Raw genomic sequence first — 23,113 nt, forward strand, 5'->3', positions numbered from 1 at the left:
GCTGTGTCAGTTAAGATGGTATGAAACTACTATGGATTTCCAGTGCATAGATGCTTTTAGAAATTGTTAGTGACCAAACTTTTCAAGAAATTATTCTATAACAGTTTTAGATAATGGTAATAATTTTGAACTACAGAAACCAAAGAGCAGAGTAAATGGATATCTTTCATAATTGAAGGAAATAAGCAGCATGGAACAGTTTAATGTATTCAGAAGTAAACTGTAGCCAGGAGCGAATAGCCCAGTTTGCTGAGAACTCCATCTCACTGAAGATAGCACAATCCCAAATCAACAGTGAAAGGATATCTTTAAGAAATGGTTAAACAGGTCAAGGGATTATTTACAGATTCACAGGTGTGCTGATGGAATGACCCAAGAGAGAGATGCACGATCATAGTAGAAAGCTCCCTAACTTGTTGGTTCAGTGTTCAGCAGCCAAGAAAAACAGAAAACTGATGTTAGTAATTAGACATGGGTTCAAAAAGGATCAAAGACACCTAACAGCCCAATCCAGAGGGGACAGCTCAGGGGTGCCCAGAGACAGCCCACTGTGGCACAGCTGTGTTGCCTCCAATGGAGTTCCAGGAAGCACAGCAAGCAGCAGGAAAAAGGTAACCTTTTTCCACCCAGAACACTCCATAGGGAAAAGTGACTTATGCCACATGTCAGGGGTGATCCCAGGCCAAAGGCCTTTGGAAGCTGACTACAGTTGGCTCCTCCCCTCAGAACGCTCCTAGCCTGCCCTCAGCTGTGCCAGTGACCCCTTATTAGTCAGTGTAGCTCAGGCGTGGCAGCCTCTTCTGGGTCAAACACAGCACCCACTCACCTGCGTGTTCACTCTTTCCACCAGTGTATTTGCTTGTTACATTAGTAAGGTACACAAACACACTGGCATGGGTCTGAATTATTTGTATAACTAATTTCACACTCATCCCACCTCCAGATTGGGTTGCAAATGACATAGTAATCCTTGGTGATCACACAGTATGCATTCAATGTACATCTCAATAATGTGAACACAGAGACTATTAAAATGATCAAAGGGTTAAACACTTCTCAAGAATTTGGGAACTATTTAGAAGATGATGATTGGGGAGGGTCATGATAATGGTTTCTAAAATCGAACTTCCGGTTTAGCAGCGGAGGCAGCAACAGCACGGAGCTTGAGCTCCATGAAAACTCCAATCTCTTTGAACATTTTCCAGGCAACCCACGCCAAGGGGAAAGGAGAGGTACTCTCCATAAGCTGGAAGGGAGCCTCAAACATTGCCAAATATAACAGGGTGAGTACTTTTGTGGGGATATAAACAACCACAATTTTGTTCCCCCCTGTAACACAGGGAAACGTATCAAATAGCAAGGGAGACTAGCCTCTCTCTAAGCAGCAAAGCGCTGCTCCAGCTAAATTTATAATTACCAGAATAATTTAAGAAAAATAAATATTAAATACCTGTAGGTAACTGGAACCTTAAACTACATACAAGGTTAAAAAAAAACTTTTTTGAAAGTACTTGCCGTAGTGGAGAAGAAGAGAAGGAAGTTGTTAGGCAGCTGCTACGGAGATATGGGTAGTAAATTTCCCCTGGACGTTTAGTAAAAATAAACTCTGATTCTTTAGCAAACGGACAGGTGATTTATTCTCTTTTCGTAGGAACTAGAAATTGATTAACAACTTTAAGAAAGTTGGGGAAGTCTGTTTTGAGTTTCTGGGCTGTAAATTTAAGGGAAAAGAGGAATAAGACTAATTAGAGCATTCCTGGATATGAGTCAGCACAGTTAGCATAGAAAGGGAAGAGCAGAGTAACGATAGAGCCAAAACAAACCGCTCTGGCACGTACCAGTTTAAAAGAAAAAGTGGGGGGGAGAAAGTAAAACTGAAGAGTATAGATAACAGAGAAATACAGCTGTTCTCTGTATAATTGAATCTAAGGTGGTTGAAAATATTCAGGAAACTACTCAAGAAAATAAGTCCTAAAGCTTACAGTTTCACAATAAGTTCTGCATATTGGGAAAGGGGGTTAATGCTTAAACAATTAAAGTGGTCTCAGTGTTAATGAAAAAGTGTTAACGAAAAAGTTAAACTGGGGAAACTTCTAAAAGTTATCCAAACTGGAAAGAATATAACTTGAAGATGTTATATTAAATTGACTTTAGGTGAAGGTGTACTAACAACTTTATGAATTATCTTTTTAGTTTTCATAGAAATATTTACCTTAAACAACTTGAATAATAAATGGCTAATACAAATAAGTCTAAAGGGAAGATAATCACGATGGAAGACACCCCCCCAATCAGGAAAGGATCTGATTCATCTTTAAAAATGGAGCATCTTCTGGAAGCCATATTAAATGTCCAGAAAGATATGAAATCTAACTTTGAGGAAGTTAAGAATAATTTTGCAGAAGTAAAACAGGAAATAGCAGAGCTCAAGAAGAAAGAATCCTGTCTAATAAGCAAGAAATAACGGATTTAAAGGAACAAGTAGCAAAAATAGAAGAAAATTTGGAAAATAGAGAAGAAAGGTTTAGCAACCTAGAGGATAAAATGATGCTTCTGGAATTGAAAAGCAAAGAAAGAACAATTAGACTGAGAGGTTTAAGAGAAGAAAGGAATGAATCACTGGGGGGGAAGCTCATCGAAATAATGGCAAAATATATAGGCTATGAGCCAGAGGAACTTGATGCAGGAATAGACACAATATATAGAATCAACACAAGGTATGCCAAAGAGCATAACACTCCAAAAGATATTATCATTACATTTACAAAAAAGGAAATAAGAGACTCATTCTTAAAGGAGCAAGCAAAGCAAAAACTGAGTATAGACAATAATGAAGTGACCTTCCTTAAAGAAATCCCACCATCTATCAGAAGAAGAAGAAAACCATATAATGCATTAGCAGATGCCTTAAGGCGTAAAAATATACAGTTCAGGTGGGAGATGCTAGAAGGACTATCTTGTACCTTTAGAGGTAAAGTATATGTGATAGACTCAACGCTCAAAATGGAAGACTTCATGCAAAGATTCAGAAAAGAGCTTACAAAATAACTGGAGAACAATGTGGTAAGTAAAACAAGGAAGTAAATGATTAATATGAACTTTCAAGGATATAGAATTTATTATCAATTGATTACTTCCTCCAAATCTATTTTTTGTAAAATATATATTTCACTCTGCTCTTTTTTTGGTTGCCTCCACATATCATATGACTTATAACAGATTGCAAATATCTGTCATGACTAATTTTATTAGATTTGTATTTTCCAGTAGTCATAAGAAGATATCTAAAGGTAAGTGCTACAACTTTGTATTTTGGATGGTATAGTTTAGTTGAAGATAATTTTAAAACAAACTTAACTATGAAAATAGTACACTTTCACTGAATTTGTTGTATATATAAACACATATAAATAGAATAAAATTTGATTAATAAATTATGCAGATGAAAATATTTTCTTGCAATATAAATGGCGCAAACTCACAGAGAAAGCGCAAAAAATTATTTCAACTCTTATTTAAACAAAAAGCTGAACTCATATGTCTTCAAGAAACACATCTTAAGGCAGGAGATGAAAAATATATTCAAAAAGATTCTTTAGGAGAATTGTTCCATACTACCTACAAATCCAAAAAAAGAGGCATTGGTATTTTTGCAAAACAACACTTAAAACCTAAATTAATATTTAAGGATCCTCAGGCAAGATATATTGGAATAGAAGTAATAATTTCAGGTTTGAAAACATTAGTGGTGGGAATATATGCACCTAATTATAATAAAAGTGAATATTACAAGGAATTACAAAACACTCTACTCACCTATCAATATGAAAATCTTATATGTCTTGGTGACTTTAATGGTGTTGTAAATCCAGAAATAGATAAATCAGAAAAGAAAAAAAGCGGAAAGAAAAAGGCTAAAAATAATTCAGCCAAACTTCCAAAACCATTTTTTGACATTATAGAAAATTTAAACTTAAAAGACGTCTGGAGAGAAAAATGGGGTTCTACCAGAGACTACACATTTTTTTCCAATAGGCATAAAGGCTCATCCAGAATTGATATGGTATTTTCAACTCAACGATTTATAACCAAAACTAAAGATATCTCAATTTTACCAAGGATCATTTCAGATCACAATCCATTATGCTGGTTATTATACCCCTATGAAAGCTCTAACCAGTGGAAACTTAACGATTGGATACTAGATGACTCTAATGTAATAGAAGAATGTAAAAAACACCTAATAGAATATTTTCAATTTAATGATAATTCGATAGATGATATAAATACAATTTGGGATGCCCATAAAGCATACATGAGAGGTATTATCAAGTCAGCAGAAATCAAAAAAAGAAAAAAGAAAAAAGAAAGACAAACAGAATTAATGAAAAAACTTACTTTGCTAGAAGAAGAACTGAGAAGGCAACCCAAAAATAAAATAATAAAACACAAGATACAAGTTATCAAGGATATGATACATGACCAATGGCAAGCTGAAGCAATAGAGAAATTTAGAAGAATTAGACAGAAAAAAATTTATAACGCCAAAAATTTAGGAAAGTGGATTAATATTCAATTAAAACAACAAAAAGAACGAAGGTTAATTACAAAATTGAAGGAAGGGAAATGGTGGGAAACCTCCCCTCATCAAATTAAAAAAAATTATACACCTACTATTCTGAATTATATAACCAAAAAGAACAAAATTCCAAATTAATAGAACAATATATCCAAAATAATATTCCAAAAATAATTAACCCCACTCATTTAGAAAAACTTAATAGACCTATAAATACAGAAGAAATACAGGAAGCTATTTGTAAATCCAAATTAAACAAAGCACCAGGACCAGATGGATTTACAGCCAAATATTACAAGACATTTCAAGAAATTTTAAGCCCTAAATTAAAAGAGGTGAGTAACAATATTTTAAATATTGGAAGGATACCAGATTCCTGGAGACATGCAATAATAACTTTACTACCAAAAACAACAGAAGATAATTTGACAGTAGAGAATTTTAGACCAATATCTCTAACAAATGTTGATTATAAAATTTTCTCATCTATATGGGCAACAAGGATTCAAGAAATTATTCATTACTATATTAAAAATGATCAAACAGGATTTATTAAAAACAGGCAAATTACTAATAATATAAGAACAGTGGTAAATGCAATTGAATATTTAGATAGATCTCCAAATGTAAAATGTGCTTTAACTTTTATCGATGCAGAAAAGGCCTTTGATAATATTAATTGGACATTCATCAAGGAATCTATTACTCAAATGGGGTTAGAGGGAAATTTCCTAACAGTAATTAAAAGTATTTACGAAAAACAAACAGCATGCCTAAACATAAATGGAGAATTAACTAACACATTTAATATTCAAAAAGGCACACGGCAGGGATGCCCCTTATCTCCATTAATTTTCAATCTGGTATTAGAAGTACTGCTAAATAAACTAAGAAAAGAAAATAGTTTCAATGGTATCAAGAATAAAAGCACAAAAATAAAATTAAAAGCTTATGCCGACGATTTAATTCTATTTATAGATAATCCTACTGACCATTTGATTCCTACAATAAAAATTATAGAGGACTTTGGAAATCAAGCAGGTTTTAAGGTGAACAAAAATAAAACTAAGTTGCTTCTGTTCAATATGACACAGCAAGAAAGGGAAAACAATCACAATCACAATCACAATCACAATAACCTTTATTGGCATTAGGTATGAGACAGTGGTTATACACTATTATTAAATTATTAAATTTAAAATCATATGTTACATCTGTGGATTTTGCTTTCCAACTTGGCAGTTCATTAGTAGAAATATAAAATGGATTAAAAGGGTTTGGAAAGGGAAAAGATAATTACAGCATCTGGGCTACAATATGAAAAGAAAGTTAAATACTTAGGTGTGATATTAGAGAGTAATAACAAGCATATTTTCAAAAACAATTACGAGAAAACATGGATTGAGATTAAAAATGATTTGAAAAAATGGGAGAATATTAAGATGTCAATTTCAGGAAAAATTGAATTAATTAAAACTATGATACTGCCTAAAATATTATTTTTATTTCTAAACTTGCCCATAGTAACTCATAAAGGTACAATCGTAAAATGGAAACGAGATTTATTGAATTTCGTTTGGAGTAATAAAAGGCACAGAATTAAATACACATCTTTAATAGAATCTAAAATTAAAGGAGGATTCTCCTTCCCAGACTTACAGACATATCATGATGCTGCAGCCCTGACATGGATCAAAGAATGGATTACTTTGGAAAACGAGGAACTCCTTAATTTAGAAGGGTTCAACAAAATATCGGGCTGGCATGAATATTTATGGCCCAATATTAAAGGTAATTTGACACAATTTAAAGACCATATAATAAGGAGAGCTTTAATAACAATCTGGGAAAGATATAAATACAACTTTTACAGCAAAATTCCACACTGGGTATCAAGGACAGAGAGTTGTCAAAGTGTTCAAAATGCACATAATAAACCATGGCTAACCTACAAAGAAATATTACTATGGAATAATCAAGAAACACAACTTAAAATTAGAGAAAATATTAAGATAGGAGAAGCAGAATGCCATTGGTTTACATATGACCAGATAAGGCAACAGCTGATAATAGACAAAAAATACATGGAAATAAACAAGCAAAATACTGAGCTAGACACAATATTGATGGATGATAAAAATAAAAAAATAACCAGACTATATAAACTCCTTATATTACTACAAACAGAGAAAGAAAATGTGAAGGAAGTTATGATTAGTTGGGCAAAAGATTTCAAACATGATATACAGTATCAAGACTGGGAGGAACCTTTTAAAATACACAGTAAATTCTCCGCCAGCTTAGAACTAAGGGAAAATTTCCTGAAACTCTTACACAGATGGTATTTAACACCCTATAAGTTAGTAAAAATATATCCAGACCACTCATCACTATGTTGGAAATGCAAGAAAGAGACTGGAACATTATTACATATGTGGTGGACTTGTCCTGAAATCAAAAAATTCTGGAAAGAAATACACACAACAATGAAAAAGATAACAAAGGTATCATTTGAACTAACTCCAGAAATATATCTTTTAGGATTAGGAATACAGAAAATTCCGGACCTTAATATTGACTTATTTATATATATATATCTACAGCTGCAAGGATGCGGATAGCCAAAGTATGGAAGAATGAAGCTTCACCAACAAAAGAAGAATGGATGACCCAAGTTATAGAATATCTAAATATGGACAGACTATCGACGAGATTGAAAGAACTCCCACAAGAAAAGTTTTTGAAAACTTGGGGAAAGCTAATTATATATCTAGAAAAGAGTTCAAAGGATAAGATGATTGAAGAATATATAATATGAAATGGTTTACAAAATTATATTGCAATAAGTTAATCTGCAAAAAAGTTATATTATGAAATAAATTGTATACCTTTATTAAGGGAAAAATAAATATGGATTCAGTCACTTAACAGGGGAAGTCCAAAGCAATAAGTACTGGGCAGTTACTTCACAATAAAAGGGATAAAATCATGATTATGGGATATTGAAAGGGCCTAGATAAGAAAAGAAATTTATTTAAATTACCAAAGAATAGTGAAGTAACTGATTTGATTTAGATGTATTGAATTATGTGTTATTGTTATGGGTAGTTGGGGTAGGATAGATTATGTTTGGGTAACTGTAAATGTGGGTCATTTGTTACATGTTAATATTTGTTGATGTCTTATGTGTTTCAATGGCTTCATGTATGTTTTATGTTCAATGTGTTTTTTAAAGAAGGAAATTAATAAAAAGTATTATGTAAAAAAAAAAAGATAATGGTTTCTAAAATCATGCATGCTATAAATAGTGTGACAAGGGAGAAATAATTTTCCTTCTCAAAATGCTAGAATTCCAAATGATCCAATGAATGACTTCCAGACCGCCAAAAGAATGACACAACGTGTAACAGTTGTAACCAACACAACTGGAAACCAACTAACATGCACTGTTATTACATAATGATTACTGTATGTAAGAATCTGCTGGTTAATTTTGTCATCAGAAAAAAAAGCAGCAAAACATTACTTACTTTCAAGCCATGCCTCTACATGTCCTAGTTGCTAGCACGCTTAAATGCAAACAATGAGATTAACTCTCCATGCGAATTAATAGGCAATATCTAAGGTTTATAATTAAAACAGGCTTTGCCTGACACGGCTTCTAATTGACTATGCAGATTTTGAAAAAGCTGCTTCAGTGACCACGGCCAATCTAGCATAAAGATATTTACGTCATTATTACAGATGCAAGAAATATATTTCAAACAAAGCTTCTGCCTAAATTGCTGAAGAGTTAGTATTCCAATCATCCATGACCTCGCTCCCTGTCATTTTCTGGTTGATTCTGCCTCCTCTGGCAGCCGTTTTGTATTTGGCTCCACCTCAGAGGTGGGATCCAACCAGTTCTCACCACTTCTCTAGAAGTGGTTACTAATTTTTTCTGAGTGCCGAGAAGGGGTTACTAAGCAACCTCCCTGCCCAATAGGGACTGGAGGTGCGGCGGCGCCACTGTTTGAATCACACCACCATTGGAACTTGTTATTAAAATTTTTGGATCCCACCACTGCTCCACCTCCTCAGGCAACCAGTTGTATTTGCAACCATCGCCCTGCAACATAATTCTAAAGGTGCTCACAGGCTGAGAAAGGCTGGAGACCTTTACACTACAACAAATACTCCGAAAGGCTTATGCAAAAATATGTGTTATCAAAGCTAACATGAATATCAATAAAGTCTAGAAAACACCAGTGTGACAAACCTCACCAATGGCAAAGAAAAATGTAAATGCCACTATTCTAATCTTTGAAATAATGTCCACAAGGAAATGCCAGCTGAAGTATTGATTTTACTTGGAATGGAAGGGGTATTCAAATCCAATTCAGAGTTGGCCAGAATTTATTAATATTATCTAAGGTTTAAACTGAAGGAGACATTGAATCAAATGTTCCACTTCTTCAGCAGTCACTGCAGCTCCAGAATATGATCCAGACCAAAGGACTGGGGGTTATACTATAGCTCCAGCTAATTGGAAATTGCACAGTGAAGGTGATTATTGTACTCAGGGGCTGCTTGGATGATAGATGAATACATATTTTTTTAAAAATCATCCTTTGGTAAGATAGTTAGTTGACTGCAGTGATGGAATCCAGAAGCAGTTGAGGGGTGCACGCACGCATGCGCGCACACACACACACACACACACACTTTCTCTCTCCCCCCCCCAAGTTCTGGAGAAAATATCCTTTCTTAGCTGCTGCCATTAGCCATTCTTTGTTTATAAATATAATTTATTTACTGAAATGCTTTTACCACCACCACCTTTTTACATAGGCAGTTTAAAACATCTCCAAAGTGACTCCAAAAGGTCAGACACTGTCAGGAAAATTAATGTAGAAGGTATTCTTCCTCTTTAAAAGAAGACTGTCATTGAGGCAACCTAAATGGCATAGAATTTGACCAAGGTCATGTTTCTGAGTAGGGTAATACATGCGCTGGATGGCAATTACTGTGATATTTGACGATATTAGAATATAGCATAGCAATTCAAAGTCTTATTCTGGAGAATGTCTTCAGAACAACAAATGATGCCAAATGATGATAAATCTGTGCAATTCTCATTACTTATAGCTTTCTTTTCCTGTCCTGGTATTCCAAAAGGAAACAGTGGAATCTATAATAATTGAATCTTACATTGTTCCCCCTTAGAAAATAATCGACATTGCGTGGTTAAGGATGGAATGCAAAAGGTATATAATCTTATTGAGACTTTAATGTAGTTATTATTTTCATGCTTAGCATTCACAATCAATACATAAAATCATGAGATGTATGTTATAATTAGATACACATACTAATTAGAGAAATGTCCGACATTATGACTAAGAGGGGGCAGAGAGAAGTCAAGGATATTATGGCATTGGTGGTAGGTGCACAGTGCACCAAATGCCCCATCCCAAAGTCTCTCTCAGCTAAGGTCATGCTGTCCAGTGGAAATTCCCTGATAGCCATGAGAATTCACCAAACACAGTTCTTTACTTTTCCCCCAAAGAATGAAAGACAGTGATTCACTTGTATGGAAAAAGGTAAAGGAGTACAGTTGTAGAAAAAGTAGAAGAGGCGGGTAAAAATGAACACCCATTTTTCAGCTTGATTCACAATCTGATTACTATTTTTATGAGCTTTTATGCCTAGCTTTAGAAAAATCTCATTTGTTTTTCACCTATGCAATATTGTGTCGCCCCCTGGATATTGGGAGTTTATTTTCAACTGGTCTACTCCTTACAAAGTGGGCAGGTGAAAATTTATGTCTGGAGAGGGGAAACAACTACTTCGTTCATGTATAATAAACACTAACAGTCAGAACTGACTAACCCAAATAGAGAAGATACTCACCAAACAGAAGATAAGCCAGTCATGTAACATCTGTGTAGTCTGAAGCAATCAATGGGATTTTCATCAAGACTAATGAAATGTGGAGGGAAAAAAACCCTCTGTGCATGAGCCTACAAAGAAGCTGACTTTGTCACCCTGCTCAGCTAAATACTGATCTTGCATCCTCGGATTCTCTCTTAACATTCCAGGCAAGAGAAGAACTTCATTGAGGGGAAATGATCCTGTATCAGAATATACCAGATCACTTGACAAATTTATGTACTGAACCAGATAATTATGACTTTCAGGTCTCAGGTGGGATCCAGATCTTTCCCTGACTATAGTGAAAAACAGTGTCATGATTTCAAGGAGAGAAAGTGTCCAATCCCAGCATGTTTATTTTGTCCTAACCAATCTAATAGACTACAAAGTCAGATAGATAACCAAAACAAACCCTGTCCATGCTTAATTGGAGTTAGGTTAAACTGCAGCAGTCCAGAAGGAGTGAATATGCTGTTGGCAGTGGAACTCAACAGTACAGTGGATCCAGTAGTCATGGTTTGAAACTGCAATATTACAAAAGTACATGAGCTAGTTCTGGCAGATATATAGAACTAGCAATAAAGCCTGTTGTGCAAAAAAAAAAAAACAGGCTCTAGAAAACTGATCCCCCCAGGGCAAGAGATGTGGATGGGGCATATCTACAGGAAATGATGCAAGTTCCAAACGCCCCAGCTTTGCCAAGAAGGGGCAGAAGGGTGCCTGTGAGGATAGGGAGAGTTCTCCTCATCTCCAAAGACACCCCACATCCTGTTTGCAAATATGGACGCCAGTCTTGCAAAGGGGGGGAGCCAGCAGCATGTGTGTGAAGATGGGGAAAGTTCTCCCCATCTCAATTGGCATCCCGACTTTGTGGCTGGGGGAAGAGAGCCAGCAGGGTGCCTGTGAAGATGGGGAGCCTTCTGTGCAAGTGGGTACCCACAAGTGGGGACTTGAGGGGACATAATCCCCACCTTTTTCCTTCTGTTCTCCCCCTTCTTCTCTGTCTTTTACTCTCCATTCTGCCACCCCTTCTCTTAATTGTATCTATTTTTGCCCCACTTCCCCAATTCTTTTTGGCCCCCTGCCCCAGTTGTCTCTTTCTGTCCTGCTCCCAAAACTCTTTTTTAAACTTTCTGCTCTGATACCTCAGCTCTCTACTTCTCTGTCTTTCTGCCCAACCACTGCAACTCTCTTTCTGCCCCCCACCCAGGACTCTGTCTGTCCACTTATTCCAGCTGTCTTTTTCTCTCTTCCTCCCCCAACTTGCTATTCTCCATGTTTCTGCCATCCTACCCCAGCTTTCATTCTCTCTTTCTGGCCACCTGCCCTACCTCACTCTTTCTCTTTCTGCCTCTCCCCTGCACTCATTCTCTCTGTGTTCCTACTCCAACTCTCTCTTTCTTTCTTCCCCCATCGTCCAATTCTTGGTAGCTTGACTGGAGTGCTCTGGGTGAAGCCTGTCCCCCATAGCCCCACTCTCACTACCTCAGCCAGAGCCACTGCAGGTGTGGCAAGGTCTCCCCCCCAAAAAAAACCCCAGCCTACGATGCGGTGGCCTGTTCAATCTTGGCCACTGGCACCAGGCTCATCGCTGATTTACTCAAGAGTTAGATCAAGCAAGGAGTAAGACAGCCCTGCAAGGACCCCAGATCTTTAATAAGTGTTGCCAGCTGAGTGAGAAGGAATCTGGGAGATGTAGTTCCGTCAGCCCCTTTGTACATGAGAAACAGCACCTTCTGGACTACATCTTCCAGAGTCCTTTGCTTTTTCTGGTTTGTTGTCAGAAACACACTGATTAATTTTATAGTAAGATTACATTAAACACTGCCACTTCCAACCCCATCTATGTCTCCTCTCTGCACATCTCAGCCTTGTACCACTATTGCTGTACCATCTTGAAAATTACTGAATTATAGGGTTGGAGATTCGGACAGTCTAAATCCGAATTTTTACCGAATCTGCACTGATTCGGACGGATTCGGACGAGGAGGGGCCGAATCTGAGCTGTCCGAATCCTAACAGATCCGAATCCATGGGATTCGGATCACCAGCCGAATTGCGTTTTTATTTTTTGGGGTTTTTTCACGTTTCGGCCTGCAGGGGGCGCATTTTTAAACATATCAGCACCAAAATTTCAGGGTATCATCAGGAGACTGTCCTGATGATACCCTCCAAGTTTGGTGCAGTTTGGTTTAGGGGGTCCAAAGTTATGGATCCCCAAAAGGGGTGTCCCTATCTCCCATTCTTTCCAATGGGAATTAAGGAGATGAGGGCTACCCTTTTGAGAGTCCATAACTTTGGCTCCCCTGAACCAAACTGCACCAAACTTGGAGGGTATCATCAGGACAGTCTCCTGATGATACACTGAAATATTGGTACCGATACATCTACAAATGCACCCCCTGCAGGCACCCCCAGAAATTTGCACAAGATTCTTTGTTCTGCAGTGACTTAGCTGCATTGCTGTCAATAGGAAATTTCTGATAGAGGGCTGTGGAGTGCACATTTTTCATGGTAAACCCACAAAACATTCAGGGTATCTTCAGGAGAGTCTCTGGATGACACCATCCAGGTTTGGGGAACTTTACTTCAGGGGGCAGTGGGAGATGGACCCTACCCTTTTTGGGTCCCATAGAATTAAGCCCCCTGAAGCAAAATTCCCCAAACCTGGATGGTGTCATCTAGAGACTCTCCTGAAGATACCCTGAAAGTTTTGTGACCATACCTTCAGAAATGTGCACCTCACAGCCCTCTACCAGAAATTCCCCATTGACAGCAATACAGCTAAGTCACTGCAGAACAAAGAATCTTGGGCAAATTTCTGGGGGTGCCTGCAGGGGCACATTTTTAGACATATCAGCACCAAATTATCAGGGTATCATCAGGTGACTGTCCCGATGTTGCCCACCAAGTTTGGTGCAGTTTGGTTCAGGTATGGACCCTCAAAAGGGGTGCAACTATCCCCCATTGTTTCCAGTGGTAGCTGATAGGGGCTACACCTTTGAGAGTCCATAACTTTGGCTCCCCTGAACCAAACTGCACCAAACTTTGGGGGTATCATCAGGACAGTCTCCTGATGATACCCTGAAAGTTTGGTGTCACTAGCTTTAAAATGCTGGTTTGCGTGTTTCACCACTCACTCACTCCAGCAGGCTTCATGTGCAGGAGCGGTGAAACATGAAAACCGGAATTTTTAAAGCTAGTGGCACCAAATTTCAGGGTATCACCAGGAGACTGTCCTGATGACACCCCCCAAGTTTGGTGAGGTTTGGTTCAGGGGAGGCAAAGTTATGGACCCTCAAAGGGGGGCCTCTATCCCCCATTGTTTCCAATGAGAGCTAAGGAGATGGTGGCTACCATTTTGAGGGTCCATAACTTTGGCCCCTAAACCAAACTGCACTGCTTAGGGGTGTCATCAGGACAGTCTCCTGATGATACCCTGAAATTTGGTGCTGATATGTCTAAAATGCCCCCCTGCAGGCACCCCCAAAAATTTGCCCAAGATTCTTTTTTCTGCAGTGACTTCTGCATTGCTGTCAATGGGGAATTTCTGGTGGAGGGCTGTGGGGTGCACATTTATCAAGGTACAGTCACAAAATGTTCAGGGTAACTTCAGGAGAGTCTTTGGATGACACCATCCAGGTTTGAGGAACTTTGCTTATGGGGGCAGTGGGAGATGGACCCTACCCATAACATTGAACCCCTTGAAGCAACGGTCACCAAACCTGGGTGGTGTCATGAAGAGACTCTCCTGAAGACACCCTGAAAGTTTTGTGGGTTTACCATGAGAAATGTGCACTCCACAGCCCTCCCACAGAAATTTCCCATTGGCTGCAATGGAGCCAGCCAGCCACTACAGAGCACAGAATCTGGGGAAATTTTTTTGGGTGACTATGAGGGGTGCAGTTTTAGAGCTACTGTCACCAGAATTTCAGGGTATCATACAAGTACTGTCCCTATGATACTCCCCAAGTTTGGTGAAGTTTGGTTCAGGGGGTCCAAAGTTATGGACCTTCAAAAGTGTAGCCCCATCTCCTGTTAGCTTCCATTGGAAACAATGGGGGATGGGGCACCCCTTTTGAGGGTCAATAACTTTGCCCCCCCTGAACCAAACTGCACTAAACTTGGGGAGAATCATCAGGACAGTCTCCAGATGATATCCTGAAAGTTTAGTGCTGCTAGCTTTAAAATTGCACCCCCTGCAGGCCAAAACGTGTAAAAACACCAAAAATTCAAAAAAATAATAAAACGGACCCGAATTTTTCGGATTTACCCGAATTTTCGGGCATATCCGAATCGGCTATGATTCGGATTCGGGCATACAAATCATTTTATGCCCCAAAATACCCAAATCCGAATTTTACCGAATTTTTTTAGTATTGACCAACCCTACTGAATTATCTTGGATGGCTCTTTCTACATCAGGAAAATGCACTTGAGTTTCAGAAATCTGTTCCAACAACATATCCTTGGGGTCACAATGGAAAAGATCTGAGAAATTACTCAGCTTTTGTTTAATGTTCTGACCAATCCAACTCCAGAAAGAAGTGCTATTTGATTTCATTATAAACTATAAGCCTAAAGCAAAACCAATGGAAATACTTTATTAAATCATCACTGTCCCCCTTCCCCAAAGCTGCTCTTCTTCATGACAATTCACTACAGTGAGGCATTATTTATGTCTACTTGTAGACAGTTAGGTTGCCACACCTACCTATATTCAGACTGAATGACATGCAATCTCATGCAGATCTCATAACTGTGAAGTTAAAAGGCCTCATGCTGCCTGTGTTTCCTGCTGAAAAGTGAGAGGGGTAAGATTGTCTCACAGAGATCACAGGTAAGTTAATTTTTTTTAATGAAATATTTGTAGGTGGTGTTTTTTGGTTTGATAAACACGAGCAACAACACAGTAGCATCAATATTAGTAACAGGTGGGACAGTCAGAGGGATAGACCTTTACTAAGTAGCACACATGCCATGTTCATTGGAGAAATAAGTTTAAGGTGAGGTTAGTCTTTTCCTTTCACTGGTAATTTATTTTTAACCAACTGGTTAAAAATCTTTGTCACAGAAACAACAGCTCCAACCTGAACAACCACAGAACAACATTTCCCACAATGCACAGCATGCATGCCAAGTTAATCTAATACTCACTGGGTGGCCTTGGGCGAGTCACTATCTTTCAACCACAGTTCCCACCTGTAAAAGCAAGAATAATGTTCTGCCTGGTGGGATTGTAAGGACAAATTGGATAAGGAAATAAAAGTAATGTGCACATAGGAGGTAGGAATTACAGAAAAAATAAAATAAAAACAGCATTTTGATTTTTATTGAACATCACATTTATAGCATGCCCAAAATATCCATTAACATGAGATTAGATTTCAAAACCATTCCTGATTTATACTTTTTTTTTTGGGGGGGGGGGGGGAATGCCAAAACTTCTCCTGAGATCATAATCCTGGTTTTTCTGTTTACTCATTTCAGAGCTCTTCCATGGTCTCCAGGTGTTTAGATTTGCTTTCATGTTTTAAAATATTTTACAGACATCTAGTGGAAAGAACAGCTCTAGAGAAATGAGTATGCCTGCTGCCATGCACCAGCCTTTGAAATATAGCCAGCAACCAATTCTACTATAATCCACTTTTCACGTTTTTCCCAAGTGTCCCTCCAGCCAGAAGCTTCATCATATCCTTGAATGCTACCCAGCAGTCCTGACAGAGAGCTTGTAGAAGAAGCCAATTTAAGACCTACTCCCCCCGCCCACCCAAAACAACCTTACAGATGTATTCTGGATGTGAATAATATAGTTAGTTCAATTAAATAAAATACTCATTGCTTTAAGTATATGAGTCCTTTGGAAATGGTTATTTCCGGATAGAACAATACCACACAAAGGTTAAGAGCCAAGTTACATCACTTAGCCTATTTTTAGATGGAGATGTTTGTTTATGTATCAGCCCTGCAAAAGAAGTAACTTTGATGGTATTTGAATCCCATACTGTTTTCATGCTCTGTAGCATTACAAGTGCTATGGGTGCCCCCCCCTTGATTCATAAAAGCACACAGAATTGCAGAGAAAGACATTCAGACAAAGCCTGGTGAAAACAAAAGGAACATTAGGAGCTACAGCCACAAAGACGATTGATGGGGAAGTGTAATCGTGAATGTATGAAGCAGACTTATACAAGACCGACCTGGACAACTGGCTCAGTACTGGCAACTCTACAGCAGTGGCTCATCAGGGTTTCAGGCACAGGTAGGGATGCCAATTCTGGGTTTAGAAATCCCTGGAAATGTTGACGGCAGAGTCTGGGAAAGGTAGGGTTTGGTGAGGGATCCCTGCAGGGTGTAATGACATAGAGCACATCCTCCAAAATAGCATTTTTCCACAGCAGAACTGAATGTTGTCATCTGGGGATCAGCTATAATTTCAAGAGATTTCCTGGCCCCACTGGGATTTGGGCTACCCAAGGCAAAGGAAAGTATTTCCTAGCATGCTACCCTAGATCTCTTAACTAGAGATGCTAAGGGTCAGGAAGTCCTGCTGCCTTGTCTTCTGGCGCCTTCGGACAAGTGGTAGATCTCACAGCTCCTAGAAATCTGTCAACCTCGGTGGGGTCAAGTAGGGTGAAATGATCCAGAAGAAGACAGGCTCCAGAAGAAGACTGTCAAGGAGCCTCTAGTTCTTATTGTATCAACAGTGGTGGGCAGGGCCTGGTGGAGGGAGATCTTATCTGCAAAATAGCTCGCAAAAACCTCACAGCTAAAAGCCAATTGATTTTTAGGACCCACTGTAAGGAATTCCATAGAAGCAGAAATAAAAGGCTCTTTGGTGAAAAAGACCGTTTATTCAGACATCTTAGAAAGCTCAAGTACACGCAGTGGCAGGAATGACACTTCCCGCCAGAAGCACAGGTTATAACTCTATCCATCCCATCCCCCTCCCGGCTTCCCATGGGAACGGAGACCTCATCTCCCGCGCAGAGATAAAGTCTCCGCCGATGAAGCTGGCCCATCGCCCGGGCTGTGGAATGTACTCAAGGTTAGGCGGCCGCCCTTCCCATCAACACCATTGAAACCTTTACACTCTGCCTCCCTTTAAAGAAGACCCTCCCCCAGGTTTGGCGCGGAAAGCGTGGAAAGCAGAAATAAGAGGTGGGGGGCGTCAATATTTTCGAATAAACCCATTGCTTATACCCAGAGGAAAGCCCCACCCAAGAGACTAAATATTGCAAGCGCTATGCATTAAAGCGAGAGTCCAGGGATGGTGTCAATCTCAGAGTGCTTGTGGCCATCAATAATAGTCGGTGGGGGGTCTCTCCGCGGTGGTCGTAGCCAGGCATCGGAAGCGGAGCCTCCTTGAGTAAACTGGAATGGAAGACAGGATGAATGTTACTAAGAGAGTTAGGCAAAATCCAATCGGGCAGTGACATCATTAATCACTTTAGTAATCTGAAAAGGTCCCACGAATCTTTTGCCTAGTTTGGAAAATTTATGCACGCCTCTGAGATTTTGGTAGACAAATACACCTGCCCCTACACGCATGAGGGAAATCAGCGGTGCTTATCCGCTTGCAGTTTTTGGGAGTCCTTAGCCTGTTGTAGGCGGTCTGGACCCGATTTCCACCCCTCGGCTAGGGATGAAATCCATTGTTGAAACTCTGGAGGATCCAATGCTGTCGCTGGTAGTTGGCGGTAATGGCGGGGAAGGAGCGACCAGACACAATTTCAAAGGGGTTTTCTTTGTACTGCTATGAACCGCGATTGTTATAGGCGCATTATTCGCATGAACGGAATGAGCTCGCACCAATTGTCTTGGTGGTAGTTGGTGTAACAACGCGTAAATACTGCTCTAGGGTTCTGTCTGCTCTCTCCGACTCACCGCCACTTTGAACGTGGTAGGGCGGCGACGCCGGGCGCCCCTAACAACCCTAAAAGCCTTCCAGAACTTTGAAATGAATTGGGGCCGCTGTGGTCGGAGACCAATCTTAACGGGGCGGAGTGTAGATCGTAAACATGTTGAATGAACAGCCGCGGCTAACTTAGGAGCCGGAGGGGATGGAAGCACATGGAATAAAATGGGCTTGTTTAGAAAATAAGTCCACCACTACCCATAAGACCGTGTTGCCATGACTTTCCGGGTAAATCTGTAATAAAATCCATGGAGATGACTTCCCAGGGCGGAGGCCACCGAGAGGTTTCAACAGCCCATGGGGCTTTCCCTGAATGTTTTGGCTTCTGCACAGACAGAGCAACCTTTAATATACGCCTCAATGTCCTTTGGCGCATTGCGCCACCAGAACTGACGGGCGGCCAAATGCAGAGTTTTCAGAAAGCCAAAATGTCCAGCTGGAGCGGGCATCGTGGCAGGCTTCAAGAACCTGCTTGCGGAGGGGGAGGCACGCATTGACAACACTCCCTCCAGCCAAACTCCATTCTCCAAACGCGGTGGGAATCACCTTCCTCCGCTTTGGAGGCTCGTGCAGCTCCGCCTCCCCGAAGTTCCCCGCGAGGAAAGGAGAGACGACTGGGAAATGGCTGGTGAAGGAGGAGTGGACGCCTGAGATCGGGTGACAGCCAGCCCCAGCTGGGAGGGGAGAGAACAGTGCGTGGAATGTCTCGTAAGGCAGCTCCACCCCTCCCCGGGTAGGCATGAAACGCCGAGCTGGCGTCAGCCAGTTTATTGGTTTTCCCGGGAAAAATGGACTGTGAAAGAGAAACGAGAAAAGAAATCGGCCCAACGGAGTTGTTTTGCGGACATCTTGAGGGGTGGAAAGAGCCGCCAGGTTTTTGTGATCCGACCAAACCTGAAAGGGGGGTGTTTAGCCCCTCCAGCCAGTGGCGCCAAGTGGAGAGTGCTACTTTGATGGCCGCAGTCTCTTTATCTCCCACAGTCCAGTTGAGTTCAGCAATCGAGAATTTCTTTGATAAATAAGCACACGGAACCAGCCTACCATCTTTATTTTTTTTCTGCAACAGGGCTGCCCCTAAGCGCTTTGTCCGGAGAGCATCCACGCGGAACCACAAACGGGAGATCTGGGTCAGGGTGCTTTTAGGATGGGTTCGTGGTAAAAGCAGACTTTAAGAGCTGAAAGGCTGTTTGACATTCTTCCGACCAGGAAAGTGGGGCCCGGGCTTGGCGGACAGTGGATCTTTACCCTTAGTGCGTAAGAGGTCTGTGAGAGGGAGAGTCAGTTCAGCTTAATTGGGGTATGAAGTCCGCGATAGAAATTAGCAAAACCCAGAAAAAGATTGGAGTTCTTTACGGTTGGTGGGGGCAGGCCATTGGAGGACCGGGCCAATTTTAGCAGGATCCATTTTAAGCCCTCGGGCGAGATCCGGTAAACCCAAATAGTCAATAGAGGTCTGGTGGAAACAGCATTTGGAGAGTTTGGCAAAGAGAGAGTTGTTGAGCAAACGCTTCAATACTTCGAACCAATGCTTCATGCTCTTCCATGGTTTGTGAATAAATTAAAGCGTCATCTAAGTATACCACAACTCCCTTGTACAATAAATCATGGAGAACTTCGCTGATAAGGGCCATAAAAGCCCCGGGGGCCCCACTTAACCCGAATGGCATTATTAAGTATTCAAACTGTCCAAACTTTGTGTTAAACGCAGTCAAGTGTTCATAGCCTTCAGCAATTCTGACCCTGTAGTAAGCTTCTCTCAAGTCTAATTTAGTAAAGATGTTTCTTTGCCCAATGCATCTAAAGGTCCTTTGATCAAAGGCAAAGGGTATTTATTGGACAGGAGACTGCATTGAGACCTCGATAATCTGTGCAAAGCCGTAAAGACCCATCTTTCTTTTTTTACAAATAAAAGCGGGAGCAGCGCAGCGTGCGTGTGTTTGGTAGCCCGCCCATTGCATGAACCCGCTTGGCCGAGATTCTTGTCCAAGAAGGCACCTAAGTTCCTTCTCCTCATTGGGACTCATATGGTAGATTCTACCTTTTGGGCAGTTAAGCGCCCGGCTGTATAGCGATTTTGCAGTCCAGTGTCTCTATGGGGTGGCAACTGATCGCATTCTTGCTCCTGAAAAAACTCTGGCTAGATCTTGGATACGCCGGTGGGATGCCAATAGAATCGGGAGCAATCGCTGATGAAGCCAGGGAGGGGTGTGTCAGGAGAAGTTGGGTTTCCCCAATTCATGTGTTCACCGCAGGGAGGGTCAGTGAATTCTAAGATCCTTTCTTTCCAAATGAACTTTGGTTCATGTAACAATAACCATGGCATGCCCAGAACTATGGAGTGTTTGGCCACTGGCTTCAAAATAAAACTAATTTTCTCCCCAATGGTCGGCTTAACGGAGGAGAACCGGTTGTGTTTGAACTGGGCCGTCCTTCGCTCCGAGAGGGCTGCCGGCCCATTTGGGTGAATGGTATGGGCTTAGCCAGGGGAATTTGGTCCAGACCCAGCTCCTCTGCCACCTGGGGCCGCATTAAGCAATGGGAGCAGCCAGAATCCACAAGGGCCGAGGCTATAATGCGAGTATGCTTAGCGGGGTTGGCCAGAAACGCTTGGACAGTAATGGGGAGCTGCCTTCACTCACCGCGCCAGGAGTCGGACCCATGTCCACGGGGCTGAAGAAAGGCAAACAGCTGCTTCCCCTCCTCTGGGTCGCTTAACCGATGACCGCTTTAGATGAGCCCGCTGGGGGCGGCCCCCGGATGGCGTGGTGGTTGCGCAGATGGGGTGCTGGCGTGGCTGGAAGCCCGGTTGGTTTTGTTTCTTCGGACAGTTGGTGGCTAGATGACCTCGGCCTCCGCGGTAAAGACACAATCCCAGACGGGCGGCGGCCCGGCGCCAGAGGTGGTCTCGGTAGGCGGCTGGGCTTGGCTTGGTGAAGCAGTGGCAGGTTTTGGGCGTGGGCTGACGCCGACGCGAAGCGTATTATTCCAAAGCTTAGAGCGCCACTTGGGATCCCAACTGGATCCAATCAGCAATAGTGCGAGGAACCCGAATTAAAAACACCGTTTCACGCAGCTTGCCGTCAACAGCATCCGAGAAGTATTCGCATTTCATGCGTTCAGGCCACTCAGGAGGGACGAGCAGCCGCTGCACTCCAAATTCCACGGGCAAATTCTGCAAAGCGAAGCCGTTGCCCTGCTGGATAGTTTTGATGGTGCGGATAGCTTCATTTTCGGCGCCGGATCTTGGAAGCGCTCTTAAGGCTTGGAGGAATGCGGGCACCGTGCAAGAGTCTTCATCTTGCAAATCCAAAAGAGTCACAAACCAGTCGGCTGCTGCCCCATCTAGGACTGGAGCCGATGTCCCGTGATTTTTTTCGCTACCAGACCGGTATAAATCATCATAGTCCTCCATGTGTAGGGAGTTTGAAGCGGTCCCATCAAAAGCGGGCAGGTATCAGGGGCCTGTAGTAACCCCTTTCCACGGCTCTTGGCCTGCAGGCGGCGCGGATGCCAGGTTGAGCAGGTTAAGGCGGGCAGCGGTTGCAACGCGGGGGGGCCGGGATCGTGGCGGTATTAATGCCGGTGCGCCTGGCGTTCCGGTGGAGCTGGTCCTTGGAAGGTGGCAGGGCCCAACAGCGTTGCCCCTCTGGCGCCGGCAGTATCAGTGACAGCGTAGACTCCAACTTGGGGCTTCCTGGTCTGCTGCTTCCTCAGTTCCCTCTCCAAGCGCAGCCAGCTCTCTCTCCTTATGGTCAATGCATCCTGTGAATGGCATGCAGAGCTGCTTTTTTTCTCGCCCAATTTGGCCAGTTCGTCCCGTTTAATAGCTGCAGTAAGCTCACTTTCGCGTGCGCAAGGCCTGAACGCTTTCGTTGCCGCTGTAAATCCAGTTTGGAGGGTTCCGGGGCCGTATCATGGACGGACAGATTCTGCGCATAATGTCGTTGGAGCGCATCTTTGGCACGGTCCACCTCGAGTTCGACTTCTTTCGCGTTGCTGTTCCCGATCCCTCTGCAGGTTTTCGCTCTTGCTGCAGCTGTGCCCGTTCCTCCTCCCATAGCTGGCGTTCCGCGGTTCCATGCTTCTTGGGCATCTCGCCCAGTCGGCCCACTTCCTCATCCCAGCTCTCTTTCGATGGGAGAGGGAACAGATCCGGGCTGGGAGTGCAGGCTTTCTTCGACTCTTCGTCGCCTGGAAGCGAGACATCGGAGACACCGTAGCCACCGGTGGCTCCCCGGGCACCTCAGGTGCAGCCGCTGACCCGATCAGGGGTCCGATCGAAAGACGGGTACGGATACCCTCCCAATCCCAGGTTTAGTCCCAGTGTCCGGACGGGCCCCGAGTGCTGTGCCACGGTGGTTCTTGGGGAGCATCACCAAAATAATGAAGTCCAGGAATCGCTCAATGGACTCCTGGGTTGCCGCATGAAAGGTGGTCAGGCCCGTCTCCTCCATGACAGGTTGCATCTGAGGTTTGTAATCCATCACGAAAGCGGGTAGAGATCCGATCCACAGAAGCCGATCCATAGACAAGCGCCCCAAAAGACTCATGTAAAGTCTCCATGGTGCGTCGTCCGTCCCTCGTTCCAACGGAGTAAAGGAAGACTTCGTGCTGATCACGAGGGCGGGGAAAGGGTCACCCGCGAGACCGATTCTCACGCCGGTTCCTCCAACTCCAAAAGGGAAAGGTCGGAGCCCGCATTG

At 42.1% G+C, this 23,113-nt stretch overlaps 1 protein-coding gene across 2 annotated transcripts in view; it reads right to left on the reverse strand.

Moving 5' to 3' along the window:
- OXR1 (oxidation resistance 1) overlaps window positions 1–23,113 on the reverse strand; it is a 314,279-nt gene that overhangs the window by 230,842 nt on the left and 60,324 nt on the right. For both annotated transcript variants that reach the window (XM_048507665.1, XM_048507664.1), the window contains exon 3: window positions 15,650–15,694. In XM_048507665.1, the coding sequence (XP_048363622.1) occupies window positions 15,650–15,694 (45 nt within the window). The remainder of the gene's footprint in view (window positions 1–15,649; window positions 15,695–23,113) is intronic.

Source organism: Sphaerodactylus townsendi, linkage group LG09 (assembly GCF_021028975.2).
Source record: "Sphaerodactylus townsendi isolate TG3544 linkage group LG09, MPM_Stown_v2.3, whole genome shotgun sequence".
In the NCBI taxonomy this organism is placed as follows: Eukaryota; Metazoa; Chordata; class Lepidosauria; order Squamata; family Sphaerodactylidae; genus Sphaerodactylus; species Sphaerodactylus townsendi.